This window comes from Apium graveolens, chromosome 2, assembly GCF_009905375.1.
Source record: "Apium graveolens cultivar Ventura chromosome 2, ASM990537v1, whole genome shotgun sequence".
Taxonomy (NCBI): domain Eukaryota; kingdom Viridiplantae; phylum Streptophyta; class Magnoliopsida; order Apiales; family Apiaceae; genus Apium; species Apium graveolens.
Window position 1 is genome coordinate 114,393,865 of NC_133648.1, and position 19,160 is coordinate 114,413,024.

At 38.9% G+C, this 19,160-nt stretch overlaps 1 protein-coding gene and 1 non-coding gene across 2 annotated transcripts; both read left to right on the plus strand.

The window, feature by feature from the left end:
- Window positions 1-2,666: 2,666 nt before the first annotated feature.
- On the plus strand, window positions 2,667-3,755 carry LOC141692285 (zinc finger BED domain-containing protein RICESLEEPER 2-like). Its single transcript, XM_074497050.1, has one exon. It carries the CDS (start codon window positions 2,667-2,669, stop codon window positions 3,753-3,755), a length of 1,089 nt encoding a protein of 362 aa, XP_074353151.1.
- Window positions 3,756-18,819: 15,064 nt separating this feature from the next.
- On the plus strand, window positions 18,820-18,926 carry LOC141709510 (small nucleolar RNA R71). The gene has a single exon (XR_012570082.1). It is a non-coding gene; the product is annotated as a small nucleolar RNA R71 (small nucleolar RNA).
- The last annotated feature ends 234 nt before the right edge of the window (window positions 18,927-19,160 follow it).

Genomic DNA, 19,160 nt, shown 5'->3' on the forward strand with positions numbered 1-19,160 from the left:
ATGTTGCAAATGGTACCATTGAGCTTATCTTTGTTCCAATAGAAAAATAATTAGCTGATATTTTTACTAAACCTTTGGATGAAACAACTTTCACAAGACTTGTAGGTGAAATTGGTATGTCAAATTCTTCATCCTAAAGGCAAGAACTCAGCTAATGTGTTGCATCAGATTAATTTCTGATAAATCAAAATTAATTTGATTTAATTGAAAATTAACCGGAATATAATTTATAAATATTTCAGGATTTTCTGTATATTTATTTTTCAAATTTAAATTTTAACTTGGAATTTTTCAAATTCTGAGAAAAACCGTCTCATTTTTAATCCATATTTTAAATATGTGAAACTAATATAAGATAGAACTGGAAAAGATCAAAAGTATGTAGAGAACTGAGTTCTCGATAAGTCTAAATGACTTCTCGACAAGTCATTTTGAGACTTCTCAATAGAGTTCTTAATAATTCTTTTTCATGACTTCTCGAAGGACTTCTCGACAAGCCTCATTATGACTTCTCGATAAGTGTTGTAGAGATCTTAATATTTTACATGGAGTTCTATACAAGTATAAATTTTAGACTTCTCGATAACTTATAACTGAATTAATTTAATTCAATAAATTATTTTAGCAAAATACTTTTAATTCAAAATCATTCTAATTTTATATTGGTTTATTCAATGTAAATTAGAATAATTCTGCCCAATTAGGACAAAATGAGTATTTATTCTACATCTCGATAAGTCACTATCTAGTCCTCGATAAGAGTCAGGATAGTGACATCTCGACATGAGTTTTCTAATTCACGTGACTTCTTGATAAGCAAATATCAATCATTTATTTCTACTTCTCGACAAGTAACATCTCTAGCCTATAAATACCCAGACATCTCGACATAACCCCTCTTTACGCTTTCGAGATCTCAATTGACCTAGTTTTTGCAAATCTTCACTGTTCTCTCTCGTTTCAAACTCTTTCTTTCTCAAATCTCTTACCCATTCAAACTCAAACACTTACAATGGTTGTCAACAATGTTAGAGTTGTTATCCCAAAGGATGGTACCAACTACTTGGCATTTACAGATGCAAATCAAGCTCCTGACAGTTTCAAATGCTTTGTCAAGTTTTTATCTGAATCTTATCTTGCAGGAGCTTTAACTGCTAAACCTGTTCTCTACCTGGATGTGCTCAATGAATTCTGGAACTCAACTGTGGTGAATACTGTTGTGCATGAGAATTAGGAAGTTTCCTTGGTTGTGAATTGCTCAATTCAGGGAAGATGGGTGGAATTTAATGCCAATGATGTCGACAAGGCTTTGGGCATTACTACAGATGGCATAGTGAAGGTGCCAACATCACAAGAGCTGGCTGAGTTTATGGATTTCATAAACTACAGTGAGAAGATCAATCTAGCCAGCCTAAACAAGAAGCATCTAAGGAGGGAATGATCTCTTCTTTTTGATTCCATTGTGAGAGCCTTCACATGCAGGAAGACTGGGTATGACAACATATCCAGTGTTGTACAGAAGCTGGTGTTATCCATGACTTACAACAAACCCATCAATGTTGGCCCATTGATCCTGGAAGAACTCAGCACCAGGCTCATAATGCCACTGGTAAGTAGAGGTAAGGGAATTTTCTTCTCTAGATTCATAATATCTACTTTAAACTATAAAGTTACAGACATTCATTTGATTGATGCAATTGATCGAAGTAATAAGGGAATTATAAACAAATGTCCAAAATCTTATTTGGGTCACTCATTAAAAAGAACCGTGTGAAGGTAGCCCTAAATATCACTAACTTTATGTTAGAGAGATTTAGGAGCTACCCTTATCATATGCCTGACATGAGGTCTAGTGTTGTTTCTAGTTTAGTCATGGCTAGAGCGGGCAATTTGGTACACGACACGTGAACACGACACGTGAACACGACACAAAACGACACGAAAAATACGGATATGGGTTTTGATTTTTGGTACACGAAACACAAAAGTACACGAACAGGAAATTACACGGTAAATTTAGTGTCGGATGGGTTTTGATTGAGGTACACGAAAAGTACACGAAAGTACATGAAATATGTTATATATGTTTTATATTTTTATATATTAAATATATATATACATACATAATATATGCTACTTAATATAATATATAATTTTAATCATACATTAATTAAAATATTGTACTCAAATAAGTGAGAAGGTTGATAGTCGGTCAACATAAAGTTATGTAAAAGTAATATATGTATAAAGCACCATTAGGGTTTTTCTTTCACAAGTCACAAACCACATCCGCCTCCTTTTTTACTCTGCCCTCTGCCTCCCTCTTTACAAAACCCTAAATCTCTTCACCTCTTCACACCCTAGATAACCTGGATGATCTCATAGATAAGGTAATATCAATGTTTATTTAATTGTTTTCATGCCTTATTAAGAATCCTATTACTGACCATCCTAGTGAAGGTTCTTTGAAGTTCAAAAAGTAACCGACTACCAAAAGAAAGATATCAAAGGTTTGGGCTACGTTTGACCTCGTCACTGGAGCTGATAAAATAGTGAGGGGAAGATGCACAAAGTGTAGTTACATGTGTATCTATGATTCAAAAAATGGTACCGGGAACTTGCTGAAGCATTAAAAGGTATGTATAGATACCAAGGATATTAGGCAGATGGTTTTGTCTAGCAGTGAGGGATCTATGGCATTACGAAACACATTGTGTGACCCTCAGGTATTTAGAGATTTGATTACCAACGTAGTCATTAAGCATAATTTGCCACTGCACTTTGTAGATTATGAAGGCATTAAAGATGCCTTCATCTATGCACATCCAAAGTCTACTTTAGTCAGTAGGAACACCTTGAAGAAAGATATTTTATCTTGTTATGAGATTGAAAAGAAAAAAAAGTTTAATATGTTGCAAGACTTTGATGGTAGAGTAAGCCTAACCTCTGATTTGTGGACGTCGATTGCTACTGATGGTTATATCTCTCTTACCGTGCACTTTATTACATCTGATTGGGTTCTGCATAAGAAGCTTCTAAATTTTTATTATCTTCCATCAGCACACACCGGTATTACCATATCTGAAAAAAATTATAAGATGTTATGTGAGTGGAATATTGAGTCAAAACTATTTAGCATTACTTTAGATAATGCTTCTAGTAATGATTCATTTGTTGCTATATTGAGAACACAACTGAACTTGAGAAATGCTTTGTTGTGTAATGGTGAATTTTTTCAAATAAGATGTTGTTCTCACATCCTTAATTTGATTGTTCAAGAGGGTCTTAAAGAAATGGATGAATCTGTTGTCAAAATACGTGAATCTGTTAAATATATTAAAGGCTCTCAAGGCAGAAAAGAAAAATTCAGGGAATGTATATCATCGGTAGCTCTTGATAAGAAAAGAGGTTTACGTCAAGATGTCCCCACTAGGTGGAATTCTACCTTTGTAATGCTTGAGAGTGCGATTTACTATCGTCATGCTTTCACTCATTTGCAATTAACTGACTCGAACTATAAGCATGGTCTTTTTGATGATGAATCGGATAAAGTGGAGGGCATTTGTAAGTTTCTTTCAGTTTTCTATAATGTCACTCGATTGTTCTCCGGATCTAAATACCCAACTGCAAATATGTACTTTCCAAATATTTTTCTGGTTGACCTTACGTTAATTAAGGCATTGGAAGATAGGAACTATATAGCAAGTTCCTTGGCTGAGAGAATGAGACCCAAGTTTAACAAGTATTGGAAATAATATAGCATTATTCTTGCTATTGTTGTTGTTTTTTTTATCCCCGATACAAAACACAGTTTGTTGAGTTCTACTACAAAATGTTATATGGAGAAGATTCTGAACAGATTGGAAAATTGCATAGAGCCTTGAAGGCATTGTTTGATCTGTACAAAGAAAAAATTCCTTGTTATTCTACTACCTCTGAAGATTTTGCTAGTAATTCATTTCATAATGAAGGAAATGATGTCTTGAAGGTATTATATATTTGTTTCTGCCTTAATTTAGTATTCTGATTATATATGTAATTTGGCGTACTAACATTCTTATTGTATTACAAGGAATTTGATGCTATGGATAAAGATAATAGTGATATCCTTGAAAAGACTAAGTTGGACAAATATTTGGAAGAAAAAAGACTGAATAGGAACCTTGAGATCGACATCCTAGAGTATTGGAGGTCAAATTAGTATAGGTTTCCTAATCTCTCTTGATGGCTAAATATATATTGTCAATTCCGATTTCCACTGTTGACTCTGAGTCTGCATTCAGTGTTGGTGGAAGAATTTTAGATCAATACCACAGCTCCATAGCGAGTAATGTTGTGGAAAGTATAATATGCACGCACGACTGGAAGTTCAATACAGAAGGTAGTAAACTTCTTGAGTTATATCATGTGTTGTCTGCATTATTGGTGTTCTCTAAGCATTTTTGTTTTTAATTACAGCGGCTCCAAATTTTACTTTAGAAGAATTGACTAAAGATATCATGAATTTGACACTTAGTGATGACATGAATTTTGGTGGTGAAAGCTCTGCTGTGCCTCCATTGTAGGGTAACTTCTGCATTAGTTTTTCATTCAATTTATTTGAGTAAATGTAGAAAATGCTATTTGAGTAGGCCTTGTATATTTGAGCAAATATGAGTAACCTGGATAATTATATTTGAGCAATTATGTTTCAACATATATTCATGTACTTGTGTTCACTTTACCGATATTGCAGGAGGGATATGACTTATGGACCAAAATCAAAGCAAGCTGAATTTCCACTAGAGAAATGAATTTTCTTTTGATGTTGTATTTGATTCCACTGGATAAAGCTTCTTGTTTATTTTGTTATTAGCCTGAACTTTATATTAATTTGGTTGTACTTCCTTAAGACTTAAGCTGCATCGAAACTTTGCTATTTGCTTATTAAGAGTTAAGACTTGAAATAACTCCATTTTTATTTTTAATTTTGCTATTTTTAACTCTTTTAATTTCAGTCCATTTTATGTATTACTTAGTATTCGTGTACATTTCATGTATTCGTTTTGAATCGTTTCCTGTATACGAAAAGTACACGAAATAATTCGTGTACTTTTCGTTTCGTTTCGTATTAATCGAAAAATTTCGTTACGTGTTCGGATCTGATAAACAAGTACACGAAATGTTCTCGGGTCGTGTTTGGTTTTAACTTTGATTACACGAAAACATGAAAGTACACGACACGACACGATTGCCCGACCTAGTCATGGCTCATGCACCTGTAGTAGTACAAAAATAGGATAACCAACAGGAGCATTCCCAAACTGAGACCCTTTCTTCAAAATCACTAGAATCCAGGGAACCAACTACTTCATCCTCTCAACAGGGTGGAGATAGTAAAAAGAAGAGAAGGCAAACACCATGGGTTAATATTTCTATGAGTGGTGAGGACCAAACACATATTGAGTCAAACCTGGTCAGAAAGACAAAGAAGTCTAGGAAGGTTGAGTTGACCACTCAAATGGCCACCTCTGCATCTTCTCAAAAAGATGCAATTGTAACAAAGGGGCATGAACAGACTCTAGGGGCACCTTCTCAATAAGGTGCCACTATTGAACAAAGAAGTCTCCCCACTGTATCCTGTAAAGAGTCTACACTACCTCTTGAGCACTCTCAAGAGGTTGAAAGAAGCAATTTGGATGGCACACACCATGAGAGCACATATCTTGAAACTCTCTCATCCATTTAGGGGAAGTTTCCAAAAATCAACTATGAAATTCTAATTTTGTTTCTCAATTCTTTTATTTCTTTTAATGAAAGGCTTGAATCTACTTGTCAAGACTTGCCAAAATCAAGTGACACAGTTCAAAAAACTATGATCACCACTCAGACACAACATTTATATGGTGGGAGACTACATGCTGAGGTAGAACTTGATGACACCATCACAAACACACGGATTTCATCAGTTTTCATTGAAGACCCTATGCATATTACTCTAGCATTTTCATGTGCACCACAGTCTTCACAGACTGCTAGGTTTGAGGGTAGTCCTATTGAGGGGGAGCTACTCAAATCCTCTCCAATTCAATTGGAGGTTTCTCAAGCAAGAACAACTCCCCTCACAACCCTGGCTGAAATTGCTTTGTCAATTGAAGCTAGAAGTCTAATGGCCAATGATCCAGTCATTGAGGAGACAAGTATACCACATTCAAGTGTCAGTTCTTTGCAAGAGGAACAGGGGTTTGAGGCCATGGTACATGATAGTAACCTGGTCAAATCTCCTCCAATTCAAATGGAGGTTCCCACTATTGGTGAACAACACAGTATCACAACCACAACTCAGGCAGTGAGTTCAACCGTGACTCATGTCACAGGTATAGTTACTACCCCCATCCCAAATACCTCAAACACAAAAGACCAACCTTCTACCTCAAACACTATTCATCAACCCTCTCATCTCATATCTCAATGGCTGCAAGATGTTCAATCCCAACCCACAACTGTAAATGATCTTTTGGTTGACCAACTTGTAGGCCTAGCCAATATCACCCAACAACTCCTTACTACAGATATGTCAAACCAAGAGTATCAAGTTATTGTACTTTCTTACAAGAAGGATGTTGAAGAATAACAAGAAAATATTGCAGATGAAGCAGATGGTAATGTGGATGCATGGCTTTTCAAGGACTTCACAACAACAATGAAAGAGGCCTTAACAAAGTTTAGAGAATAATATGTAACCATTTTGGGAAGCAATGCTAAAGTCCTCACTCCCCATAAGGTCTATGATGCTGTGAAAGAGGTGTATAAAGTACATTTGAAGGCCTTTCATCACATTGGAAGATCGATGGAACACATTCTAGACAAACATCAACTTGATGTGAAGAAACTAATCAATGACAGGATTGATGAAGTGATGCCTACACTTACATATATCAAATCCAAGTTCAACAAGTTTTCTGACAAACTTCAAGCTCTCTCTCACACATTAGTGGAAGAAAATGTATCTAAGTTGAGAGAGTCTTTCATAGCCTTGCATGAGGTGATCCAGAAGTAGATAACTCAAATCAATGACTCAAAGGTCAAGCTGGATTAGTTGTACAAGGCTAGGTTTGAACCTTCAGCTCTGGTCATGGAGGAGATCAAGAATGTTGTACAGAATTCTTTTGGTACTTTGGTTGTATCCAGTTCACAACCCATGTCTACATCCATGTTAGATATATTTGATAATGTCATGTCTAATATGATTTATGTTTAGTTTTCAGATCTTACTTAAACAGGACGAATCAGTACTTAACTGAAATCAACACTTATACTGAAGTCAGAAGTTAAGTCATCAATACTTAAGGTTCATGAGATATTTATCAGAAGATAATATCATGATATAAAGAAAACGTTCAGATAAGGAAGGCAGCTGATTTACAGGAAGAAAAGATCAAGACAAACGTAAGAAGAGATATGCATGAAGAAGGAATTCTATGAAGAATAGAATACTTGGAAGAAAAGATATCTGATTGATATATTTTAGGAAGCAGAATTATATTCCATATCAATTAGCGATTATCTTATAACTGTGTAGTATATAAACATAGACATAGGATTTACACTATAAGTGTTATCATTATCGAGAAGATTATTCATTGTAACCCTAGCAGCTCTCGTGATATTTGTTCATCACTGAGAGAGGACAGTTCCATACTGTAACAGAGTTTATTGTTTTGAATAAAGTTTGTTTTCTGTTACTTGAGTTATTAAAGTTCGATTTGATTGTGCTATACACTGTATTCACCCCCCTCTACAGTGTGTGTGACCTAACAAGTGGTATCAGAGCCTATCTGTTAACACATAAACAGTTTAAGATCCAAAAACAATCATGTCTAAAGTAGAAACTCCAACTAAGCCCACCAAAACTGAAGAACCTCCAAAGACACAAATCCAAAGCTGAGATGAGACAATTAAAGTTCCCATATTGAGACCATCTGAATATCCCATATGGAAGGTGAGGATGACCATGTTTCTGGAAGCTACAGATCTAGAATATCTTGATAGAATCAAGGAAGGGCCTCACAAACCAACCAAGCTCGCAGTTGTAGTTGCAGGTGAAGCAGCAAAGTCTGTACCAAAGGAGAAGAGTGATTACACTGCTGAAGACATTGCCTCAATTGCTAAGGATGCGAAGGAGTATGATCTTGAAGATTCAAACCTTAAATTCCTGTTGGCTCTTCCTGAAAGCTGGGATTTGAAGGCAATAACAATAAGAGACAACTATAATCTTGATGAAACAACTCTTGATGAAATTTATGGGATGCTCAAGACTCATGAACTTGAGATGGAACAAAGAAGCAAGAGGAAAGGAGGAAAGTCAAGGATAGTTGCTCTTAAGGTTGAAGAAGAATCCCCTAAGGCAGCCACCTCAAGGAAAGGCAAGGGTAAAGCGCTCTTCACAAAGTCTGATACTGAGTCATCAAGTTCTGATAGTGATGACGACTCAGAATATGAAAGCTTGCCTGAGACGGATGCTGATGAAGAGATGATGAAGCTGTGTGCTCTTATGGTGAAAGGAATCACGAAGATTGCATACAGGAAGTTCAGGAAGGGAAAGAAGTTTTCCAGGAGAGGTGCAAGTTCTGATAAGAAGAATTTCTAGAACATCTGAAGGCAAAGGAGGAAAGTCTAACATATGAGATTACACAAATGTCAAATGCTACAACTGTGGTGAGAAAGGCCACATATCTCCTGATTGCAAGAAAGTGAAGAGTGACAAAGACAAGGCTCTTGTCATAAAGAACAAAAGCTGGACAGACACCTCAGATTCTGAAAGTGAGGAGAATTATGCCTTGATGGCAAATGCTGATATGGCAAGTGCTGAAAGCAGTTCTGAAGCTGCTGAGTTAAAGGTACCTCAAACTACTTATGCCTTTCATACTGATGATATTAATGAGTTGAGAAGATATCTTAAAACCATGTTCATTAGCTACAGACATCAAACTTTAACATGTGAAAGATTAACTTCTGAAAATCTTGCTTGCAAAAAGAGGAATGATATAAGCCACAAAATCCTTGTTTTCATTGTGGTAGTTTATGGCATTCCATTTATACTTGTAAGGAATATCATAGTCTGTACTATGATTATTATCAAATAAAACCTTCTTTAAAGAAAGTTAGAATTGTTCCTTCTAGAATAAGTTCTGATTCAAAGTCTGATAGTGTAAATTCTGATAAGAAAAATGTTAACATAAACTCTGATGCTAAATCCGCTGCAAATGTTAACAAACTTAATAAGGCCAAAGGATCCAAGCAAGTCTGGGTCCTTAAAACTAATCATTAGTGGTCTTTGTGATTGCAGGGCAACAGGAAAAACATCCTAGTTCTGGACAGTGGATGCTCAGGACATATGACTGGAAATAAAGCCCTGCTATCAGACTTTGTGGAAAAGGCTGGCCCAAGTGTTTCTTATGGAGATGGAAACATTGGAAAAACATTGGGATATGGAAATATCAATCTTGGGAATGTTATCATTAAAGAAGTAGCTCTGGTCTCAGGACTAAAACACAATCTGCCGAGTGTTAGTCAAATCTGTGACAGAGGTTATCATGTGGATTTCTTTGAAGAACACTGTGAAGTTATTAGTAAATCTACAGGCAAAGCTGTTCTGAAAGGATACAGGCATGGTAACATCTATGAAGCCAAGCTTTCAACAAGTACTGATGGTTCTGCAATCTGTCTAATGAGTAGAGCATCAATTGAAGAAAGCTGGAATTGGCACAAGAAACTCTCTCATTTAAATTTCAACAAACTAGTCAAGAAAGATCTTGTGAGAGGACTGCCAAAGTTAGTATTTGCTCCTGATGGCCTTTGTGATTCTTGTCAGAAGGCTAAATGTTAGGGCGAAAACACGCGCTAATATTCAAGCAAGTATACGCGTTTGCAAGTAATATAGAATATTTTCTAGTTCGTTCCCTCAGAGACTCAGACTAAATTATTGTCTAATTAAACTCACTCACCAATGTATGATTACTTCTCAATGTTAAGATAATAACACTTAAAATTGTTGATTAAATATTAACTATAATTAACTACTTAATTAACCACTTAACTAACACTTCAATTTATCAATAATAAAACACTCATGAGATCACAACTTCATTATTACTTCCTTCTATAGCCATTGTTATTACCTTTAACATGTGACAGTGATGATATTAATCGAATAACACGAAACTGATAAAAGCCAACTTTCATTGTACTAATACCATTCTACCAAGCATCCACAATTAAGATAGAAGTTGAATAGTCATCAATTATGTTGAGTTCCTATATGTCTACAGAAATTGACAACACAACGATTTAAGCACAAGTTATTCCTTTTGATTACATAGGGCAAATAAAACTGTTAGAGTTACCCACTAATCATACACAACGTACATGAACCTATGCTAGCATGGCAAGTTCTAAATCTCAAGATCCACCGTCGCTTCACAAGAGATTAACACCCTATCTTATATGTTCGCGACGCACATAAGACGAATACGCACAACCAATACTAGATATCATGCAATCATCACACACTAAAGTATTAAACAATTAACTATAAAATTCCATAATAATTCCGTTGCAACCCCATGATCACGATTAGCCCATAATAGAACTTATCGCCATCATGGGTTCATATGAAATCATGATTATCAAACACAAGAAAATAATAACGAAACTAATTATATTAAAACAGAGTATGTCACAAGAGTAAATAAGTCAAAGCAAGAAAACTAGCATCCAACGTTACAACGAAACAAGAATCACAAGAAAATATGCTTCATCTTCGTTGCGGTGTGCTAAATCGGTCTTCTTCCTTATCTCCTTCGCTTCTTGCGTAAAACACAATCTAAAACATAATCCCCTTAATACTCTCTGTGAAAACATCTCAAATCTACCTATATAATAGTCCCATAAAACTCAGATTACATAGAAGTTGGAAGCCAAACAGAAGTAGAAGTCTAAAATAATTTATCTTTTTCCCCGACCCTGCGCGGCCGCTCAGCATAGCTGCGCGGGCGCGCAGGTTGCTGCGCGGCCGCTCAGCATTGCTGCGCGGGCGCGCAGGCCTCTACTGGAAAAAATCCAGGTTTGCTCCGTTTCTTCGCCGTAATCTGCCCATTCCTTTCCTCTCGCAATGGTGAACACATGCCAAGGCTTATTCTTGATGATTCCTCCCCCGAAATGCAATTAATACCCTGAAATGCATAAACACTAGAAAAACGCATCAAATACACAAAATACTTGATTTGAAGACACCAATTTAAGCCATTTTAAGACGTTCTAAGTGGTATAAAATGCCACTTATCACACCCCCAAACTTAAATCGATGCTTGTCCTCAAGCGTCACAGACTCAAAAACAAATAAAAATATGCATGAATGCAATCTATATGAAAATGCAATGATCCCCCTTACTACAATTAACCAACCAAATTGTCACATCTCAACGAATGCAGTTAGACAACTAAAGATCAATAAACTCATGCAAACGGACATACAGCCAGAAACGTGGTGTGTGCAAATGCTTAACAGATATGCTTCGGAACTAGACCAATCACTATGACTAGACTATCCTCAAGGAAATCCTACGATTATACAAAGAATAAAAATTCTAGGCACAAAGTGATATACAACACTACAAGAACTCTGGAGCTTACTACGGAATCGTGCTTTTTATTTACAACTCAAATGCTTATTTGACCGTGCAATGAGTGAGGTCCACAAAAGACTTATACAATGGTATCCATATAATGAGCGTTAGGTTAGCGGATCTCAGACTCTAAAAGCCTTAGGTCACTAGGCACAAAGTCCCCTAAGAACTTAATAACTCGAATACCAAAGAGCCCACTCTTGATCAATTATGCAATTTTTTTTTTTTTTTAATAACTTCTGAGCAAGTGCGTTTTGCTCCATCTTGCTCAACCCTAGACTACTCGCAACATATGCGAGCCGGCTACTAGCCATTTGACGCCTAGCCACAACTAGCAACAACTTCCATATTTTTTTCTCCAAATTTTTTTCTTTTTTCATGTCTTTATCACTAAGAACCTATAATCGAATTCTAAGCATAATAAGTAGATTGACCTTGAAAACAACCAAATCATAACAACAATCTAGCCCTTACGCATTCTTTAAGACTTAGTGGACTTACAATTGTTTCTAGCATGCATATCAACCTACACAACTTAATATCACTTTAATGCTATCACTACACTCGCATCAATATCACAATTCAGTCGATAACTTATTGCAAAAGGGATCATGGTAAATGCATGAGCTACATGACATTCATAAAAAAAAACTAAATGGCATAAATTATGCAACTATATGAACTAAACTATCATGAATATGCAACTAAATGACACACACACAATATTCCTTAACTACCACCCCCAAACTAAAAATCTTCACTGTCCTCAGTGAAAGTAGTAGAAAGGAACACAGGGTATACCTACTCGGAGTCATCATCATCATCACCCTCAGTGGGTGGAGTATCAGGCGGTGGGTATGCAGAGTCCTCACCAAAAACTGGCCACTGGATATCAGCTCCAAGGCCTCGAAAAGCAGTCCCTAACGCAAGGGTGAGCTCCTGAGCAAACCTGCTCTGCGTCTCATACATGACATCCATCCGTCGTGAAAGCCTCCTATACTGGGCATCACCCATCCCAGCACCCTCCTGAGCTCTCGAAGAACCAGCCTCACCACGCCCTGGCCTAGCCATAGTAGCACCTCGTGCTGGACGCCCTCTTGGAAGATGATAACCCAGCCCATGATCCTCAGGCTCACCACCGGTCCACTCCTGCATCCCATTCAGAGTGCCAGAATCAATCAGAGCTGCTGGCAACTACAACTGCTCATGAGCCGGCCAGTTCACTCCCACTGCTCGGCATAGCTTCGTAACCGTGGATGCATAAGGGATGTTCATATGCTTTGCTCCCCTCAAAAACTTCAGAATTCCTTGGTAGATAAACTCACCAAGGTCCACATAGTACTCATCATGCAGAATTCCCCACAATAACTGTGCTCTCTCAACTGTGACCTCGTGTGCATGTGAAGAAGGCAAAATATTAGCACATATAAATGCATTCCATGCACGGGCATACCTGTTCATGGCGATCGCCGAAAAGTGACGATACTCATTATTGCCTGGACTGCGGGTCCAAACTGTGCCCGATCGACAGAGAGTCACACAAATCAAATCCAAGTCAAAATCCTCAGCAGTCTTTTCATTCCAGTTCTCCTCCTCGGGCTTCCTCTCTCGCTGTCCAATCACACGGCGAATCGCCGCAGGATGATAATCAACCGTCATCCCACGGACTACAGAAAACCCATTCTTTTCAGCCTTCGCGTTCGCGTAGAACTCGCGAACAACGCTCATCGGTACTGCTTCGGGTGACTCACAAAAAGCTATCCACCCCTTCTCTGCAATCATGGGCAACAACTCACCATCCCTCCCTGATGGTAAAAACCCCCTCTCCTTCAGAATCGGCTTCCCCAACAGCCTAGTGTACTCCTCCTCCGCAGCTCTGTCAGTTAACCGAGGCCTTGCAGCAGTACCCCTCGATGAATCAGCAGTAGGAACTGTGTTGCTGCTGTCAATAGTGCGTGCTCTCTTGGGTGCCATTGATTCGTGAATAAAAGTGTGTAAGAACTGATTTTTGATATTTGTGAGAGGGTTTAAGTGTAGGAAGTTTTGTGGGAGATATGTAAGATAAGTGTATGTATATATAGGGTGTGGATTAGATTAGGATTTGGGAATTAAGGGATAAGATGATGGGGTAGTGGGAACAATTCATGGGTTTATGGGCTAAAACTGTTTTTGTGTTTTTGTTTGTTTTTTTTTTCTGAACTGTAAAAAATTTTCTGGAACCCGACCCCTGCGCGGCCGCTCAGCATAGCTGCACGGGCGCGCAGAGGGTCTCTGGAATTTTTTTTTCAGCCCCTGTTTTCTGATTTTTTTTGTGTTTTTGGATAGGTTATTAACTTCTAAGGGTTCCTGTAATAACAATTCATGGGTTGCCTCCCACGCAGCGCTTCTTTTTCGTCATTAGCTTGACGTTCCGTACCTTTCTCAAGTAGTCAACAAAATGGCACTAACCACCTCTCGGTTTGCCATGTCCCCATAGTAGTGCTTCAACCGCTGACCGTTAACCTTGAATGCTTGGTCCGAATCATTCTCAAAAATTTCCACCGCTCCATGTGGAAACACAGTTTTGACAATAAAAGGTCCAGACCACCTTGATTTCAACTTCCCAGGAAAAAGTCGGAGCCGAGAGTTGAATAAAAGAACTTGTTGCCCTGGCACAAATAACTTAGGATGTAGCTTCATATCGTGCCACCTCTTCACCTTTTCCTTATACATTTTGTTATTCTCGTACGCTTGAAGTCGATATTCATCAAGTTCATTAAGCTGAAGCATTCTTTTCTTACCAGCTGCATCTAAATCCAGGTTCAATTTCTTCAATGCCCAGTAGGCCTTATGCTCAAGCTCCGCCGGTAGATGACATCCCTTACCGTACACCAACTGAAACGGTGACATCCCAAGTGGAGTTTTGTATGCTGTTCTGTAAGCCCAAACAACTTCATCGAGCTTTAAAGACCAATCCTTCCTTGACGGAAAAACAACCTTCTCTAGAATACGCTTTATCTCTCTGTTAGAGACTTCCGCTTGACCATTTGTTTGCGGATGATAGGCAGTAGCTACTCGATGATTCACATTATAACGCTGCATCATAGAAGTGAACTTACGGTTGCAAAAATGCGATCCTTCATCACTTATGATTACCCGAGGTGTTCCAAACCTTGTGAAAATTTGCTTATGAAGAAAATTTAGCACTGCCTTTGCATCATTTGTCGGTAAAGCTTTAACTTCGACCCATTTTGAGACATAATCGACTGCCATCAAGATGTACTGATTATTGCAAGACGCGATAAAAGGCCCCATGAAATCGATTCCCCACACATCAAAGACCTCGACTTCAAGCATCACATTTAATGGCATCTCATGCTTCCTTGACAAATTTCCCACTCTTTGGCAACGATCACACCTTAAAACAAACTGATGAGCATCCTTGAATAAAGTAGGCCAGAAAAAACCTGCTTGCAGAATACGAGCTGCCGTCTTCTCACCTCCATAGTGTCCACCATAAACCGTGGAATGGCAGTCTCGTAATATCCCCTCCGTCTCACAAAACGGGATACATCTCCTGATGATCTGGTCAGCTCCCTGTCTAAACAAATATGGTTCATCCCACATATACCACTTCACCTCATGCAGAAACTTCTTCTTTTGGGCGGATGTTAAATTAGGAGGCATTATGTTGCTGACGAGATAGTTTACAATATCTGCAAACCATAGTTCTTCCTCCTGAATTGCAAACAACTGCTCATCCGGAAAAGATTCATTGATTAACGTCCTATCTTGTGAAGTAGAATCGGGATTCTCCAACCTAGAGAGATGGTCAGCTACTTGATTCTCAGTACCTTTTCTATCTTTGATCTCTAACTCAAATTCCTGAAGTAAAAGCACCCAACGAATGAGTCTCGGCTTCGAATCCTTCTTGGAAACTAGATAGCGAATAGCTGCATGATCAGTGAATACTGTTACTTTCGTACCAAGTAGATAAGATCAAAATTTCTCAAAGCCAAAGACTATAGCCAAAAGCTCCTTCCCAGTAGTGGTGTAGTTCAATTGGGCACCATTTAAAGTCTTACTCGCATAGTAGACCACATGGAAGAGATTTTTCTTGCGCTGTCCCAGAACTGCACCTACCGCATAATCACTCGCATCATACATCATCTCAAATGGTTCTGTCCAATCTGGTGCTGTAATGACTGGTGCCGTGATCAAACTCTCCTTGAAAGTCTCGAATGCTGCCAAACATTCATCATCAAATTTGAAAGGCACATCTTTCTCAAGCAAATTGCACAACGGCTTAGATATCTTTGAAAAGTCCTTGATGAATCGCCGATAAAAACCCGCATGACCAAGAAAACTACGGATTCCTTTCACAGAATTAGGTGGGGGAAGATTTTCAATGACTCCCACCTTGGCCTTGTCCACCTCCAGACCCTTGGTAGAGACCTTATGCCCAAGGATAATGCCTTCACGCACCATAAAATGACATTTCTCCCAATTAAGCACCAAATTAGTTTCCACGCATCTTTTGAGTACGGCGCGCAGATTATTCAAACATTCATCATATGAGTGTCCAAAGACGGAGAAGTCATCCATGAACACTTCGACGTTATTTCCAATCATGTCAGAGAATATAGCCATCATACATCTCTGAAAGGTGGCCGGTGCGCCACATAACCCAAACGAAACTCTGCGAAAAGCAAATGTGCCAAATAGACAAGTGAAGGTAGTCTTTTCCTGATCCTCTGGTGCAATACAAATCTGATTATACCCGGAATAACCATCCAGAAGACAAAAATACTCATGACCCGCCAATCTGTCAAGCATTTGATCAATAAATGGAAGGGGGAAGTGATCCTTCCTTGTGGCTTTGTTCAATTTTCTATAATCCATGCATACTCTCCATCCTGTAACTGTTCGAGTAGGGATGAGCTCATTCTTTTCATTTGCGACCACAGTGATACCTCCCTTCTTAGGTACACATTGTACGGGGCTCACCCACGAGCTGTCAGAAATAGGATAAATGATGCCTGCATCTAGCCATTTCAGAATTTCTTTCTTCACCACCTCATTCATGATGGGATTCAGTCTTCGCTGCTGTTCCACAGTTGGCTTACTACCTTCTTCTAGCAGAATTTTATGCATACAATATGGACTTATCCCCTTGATGTCTGCTATGGTCCATCCTATAGCCGATTTGAATTCTCTCAAAATCCTTAAGAGCTTGTCTTCCTCACTACCTGAAAGGTCAGATGAAATAATAACAGGTAACATAGATGAATCACCTAAAAAAGCATACCTCAAGTGTTCAGGTAATGGTTTGAGCTCCAAGGTAGGTGCTTCCTCTATTGATGGTTTGAGCTTCCCTTCGGCGTTCTTGAGATCAGAAGTACCAAGAGATTCAAATGGTATGTCCAGCTTTCGCTTCCAAGGAGAAGCGTTCAGATATTGTAATTGCTCGTTGCTATCTTCATCATCGCTGTCAAAATCCCCCACTAAGGCCTTTTCCAATACATCAGACATTAGCATGTGATTGAGTTCCGAAGTAACCGCAGAATCAATCACATCCACTTTTAAGCACTCCTCATCTTCTATAGGGAATTTCATTGCCTTGAATACGTTGAAGGTCACATCCTGATCTTGGACCCGCATAGTAAGTTCCCCTTTTTGCACATCTATCAAGGTACGGCCAGTAGCCAAGAAAGGCCTTCCCAAGATTATGGGAATCTTCTTATCTTCCTCAAAATCCAGAATAACAAAATCTGCTGGAAAGAAGAGCTTATCCACCTTGACGAGCACATCCTCAACTATGCCCCTTGGGTAAGTAATGGAACGGTCAGCCAATTGTAGTGACATGTACGTGGGTTTTGGATCAGGTAGATCCAGTTTTTTAAAGATCGACAACGGCATCAGATTAATGCTTGCTCCCAAATCACAAAGGCACTTGTCAAACGTCAGATTGCCAATTATGCAAGGAATGGTGAAGCTTCCTGGATCTTTCAGTTTTGGTGGTAACTTTTGTTGCAGAACAGCGCTGCATTCTTCCGTGAGAGCAACGGTTTCAAGGTCATCCAGTTTCACCTTCCTTGAAAGAATAGTCTTCATAAACTTCGCATAACTAGGCATTTGTTCCAGAGCCTCAGTGAAAGGTATATTGAAGTGAAGTTTCTTGAACACCTCCGGAAACTTCCCGAACTGTCTATCCAGCTTTTGTTGCTGCAATCTCTTAGGAAACGGTGGTGGAGGATAGAGCTGTTTCTCCCCTGTATTAGCCTCAGGCAGAGTGTGTTCAACAGTAGTCTTCCTTGGTTCCGCCGCTTTCTCCTTTTGCTTAGATTCTTCACCTCTAATTTCAGCTTCTACTTCTTTTGCCTTTTCAGTATCAGCTACTTTTCCAGACCTTAAGGTAATAGCCTTGACTTGCTCTTTAGCTTCCTTCCTGCCTGGTACTTCCGTGTCACTGGGAAGAGTGCCAGGTTGACGATTGAGCACTGCATTGACTAATTGACCAATTTGATTTTCTAAGGTCTTGATAGAAACCGCCTGACTCTTGCACAATAGCTTAAGTTCCTCAAAATCAGCACTAGTAGGTGCAGCTGCACTTCCCTGTTGAGGATATGATTGCCTTGTAGCATACTGCTGTGGTTGCTGGAATCCAGGTGGGTTAAACTGTTTACTCACTCCTTGCTGATATGGTGGCTGAATAGCATTCTAATTATTCCCCCAGCTGAAATTTGGATGATTTCTGTTATTAGGATGATAGGTCGCTGGCACAGGCTGCTGTTGTCGCTGATAATTATTCACATATTGAACAGATTCGTTTATAAGAGAACACTGATCCGTAGCAAGAGAACCTGCACAAAGCTCACAAACTATTGCTATTTGATTAACTCCATACGTAGCCAGAGAATCAACCTTCATTGATAGCGCTTGGAGCTGGGCTGCAATAGCGGTGGCTGCATCAACTTCCAGAATACCTGCTACCTTGCCTGACGTCATCCTCTGAGTTGGGTTTTGATGCTCATTTGCAGCCATCGTCTCGATAAGATTATATGCCTCAGTATAGCTTTTAGCCCATAAGGCGCCTCCAGCTGCTGCATCGAGCATGGGCCGAGATTGGGCCCCCAAACCATTATAGAAACCAGTGATCACCATCCAATCCGGCATTCCATGATGTGGACATTTTCTCAACATTTCCTTGTAGCGTTCCCAAGCCTCGCACATAGATTCTGTAGGTTGCTGCGCAAACTGAGTAAGAGCACTCCTCATAGCAGCAGTCTTTGCCATCGGATAAAACTTCACCAGAAACTTTTGCGCAAGATCTTGCCACGTAGTGATGGACCCAGCTGGTTCAGAATGTAACCAGTCTTTAGCCTTGTCCCTTAGTGAGAATGGGAAAAGCCTCAACTTGATAGCCTCATCAGTCACGCCATTATACTTAAAAGTGCTGCAGATCTCGACAAAATTCCTTATGTGCATATTGGGGTCTTCAGTTGCCGCTCCTCC

Excerpts from the sequence above, each read along its gene's own strand:
- LOC141692285 (XM_074497050.1), top strand. The coding sequence starts at position 2,667 with ATGGTTTTGTCTAGCAGTGAGGGATCTATGGCATTACGAAACACATTG.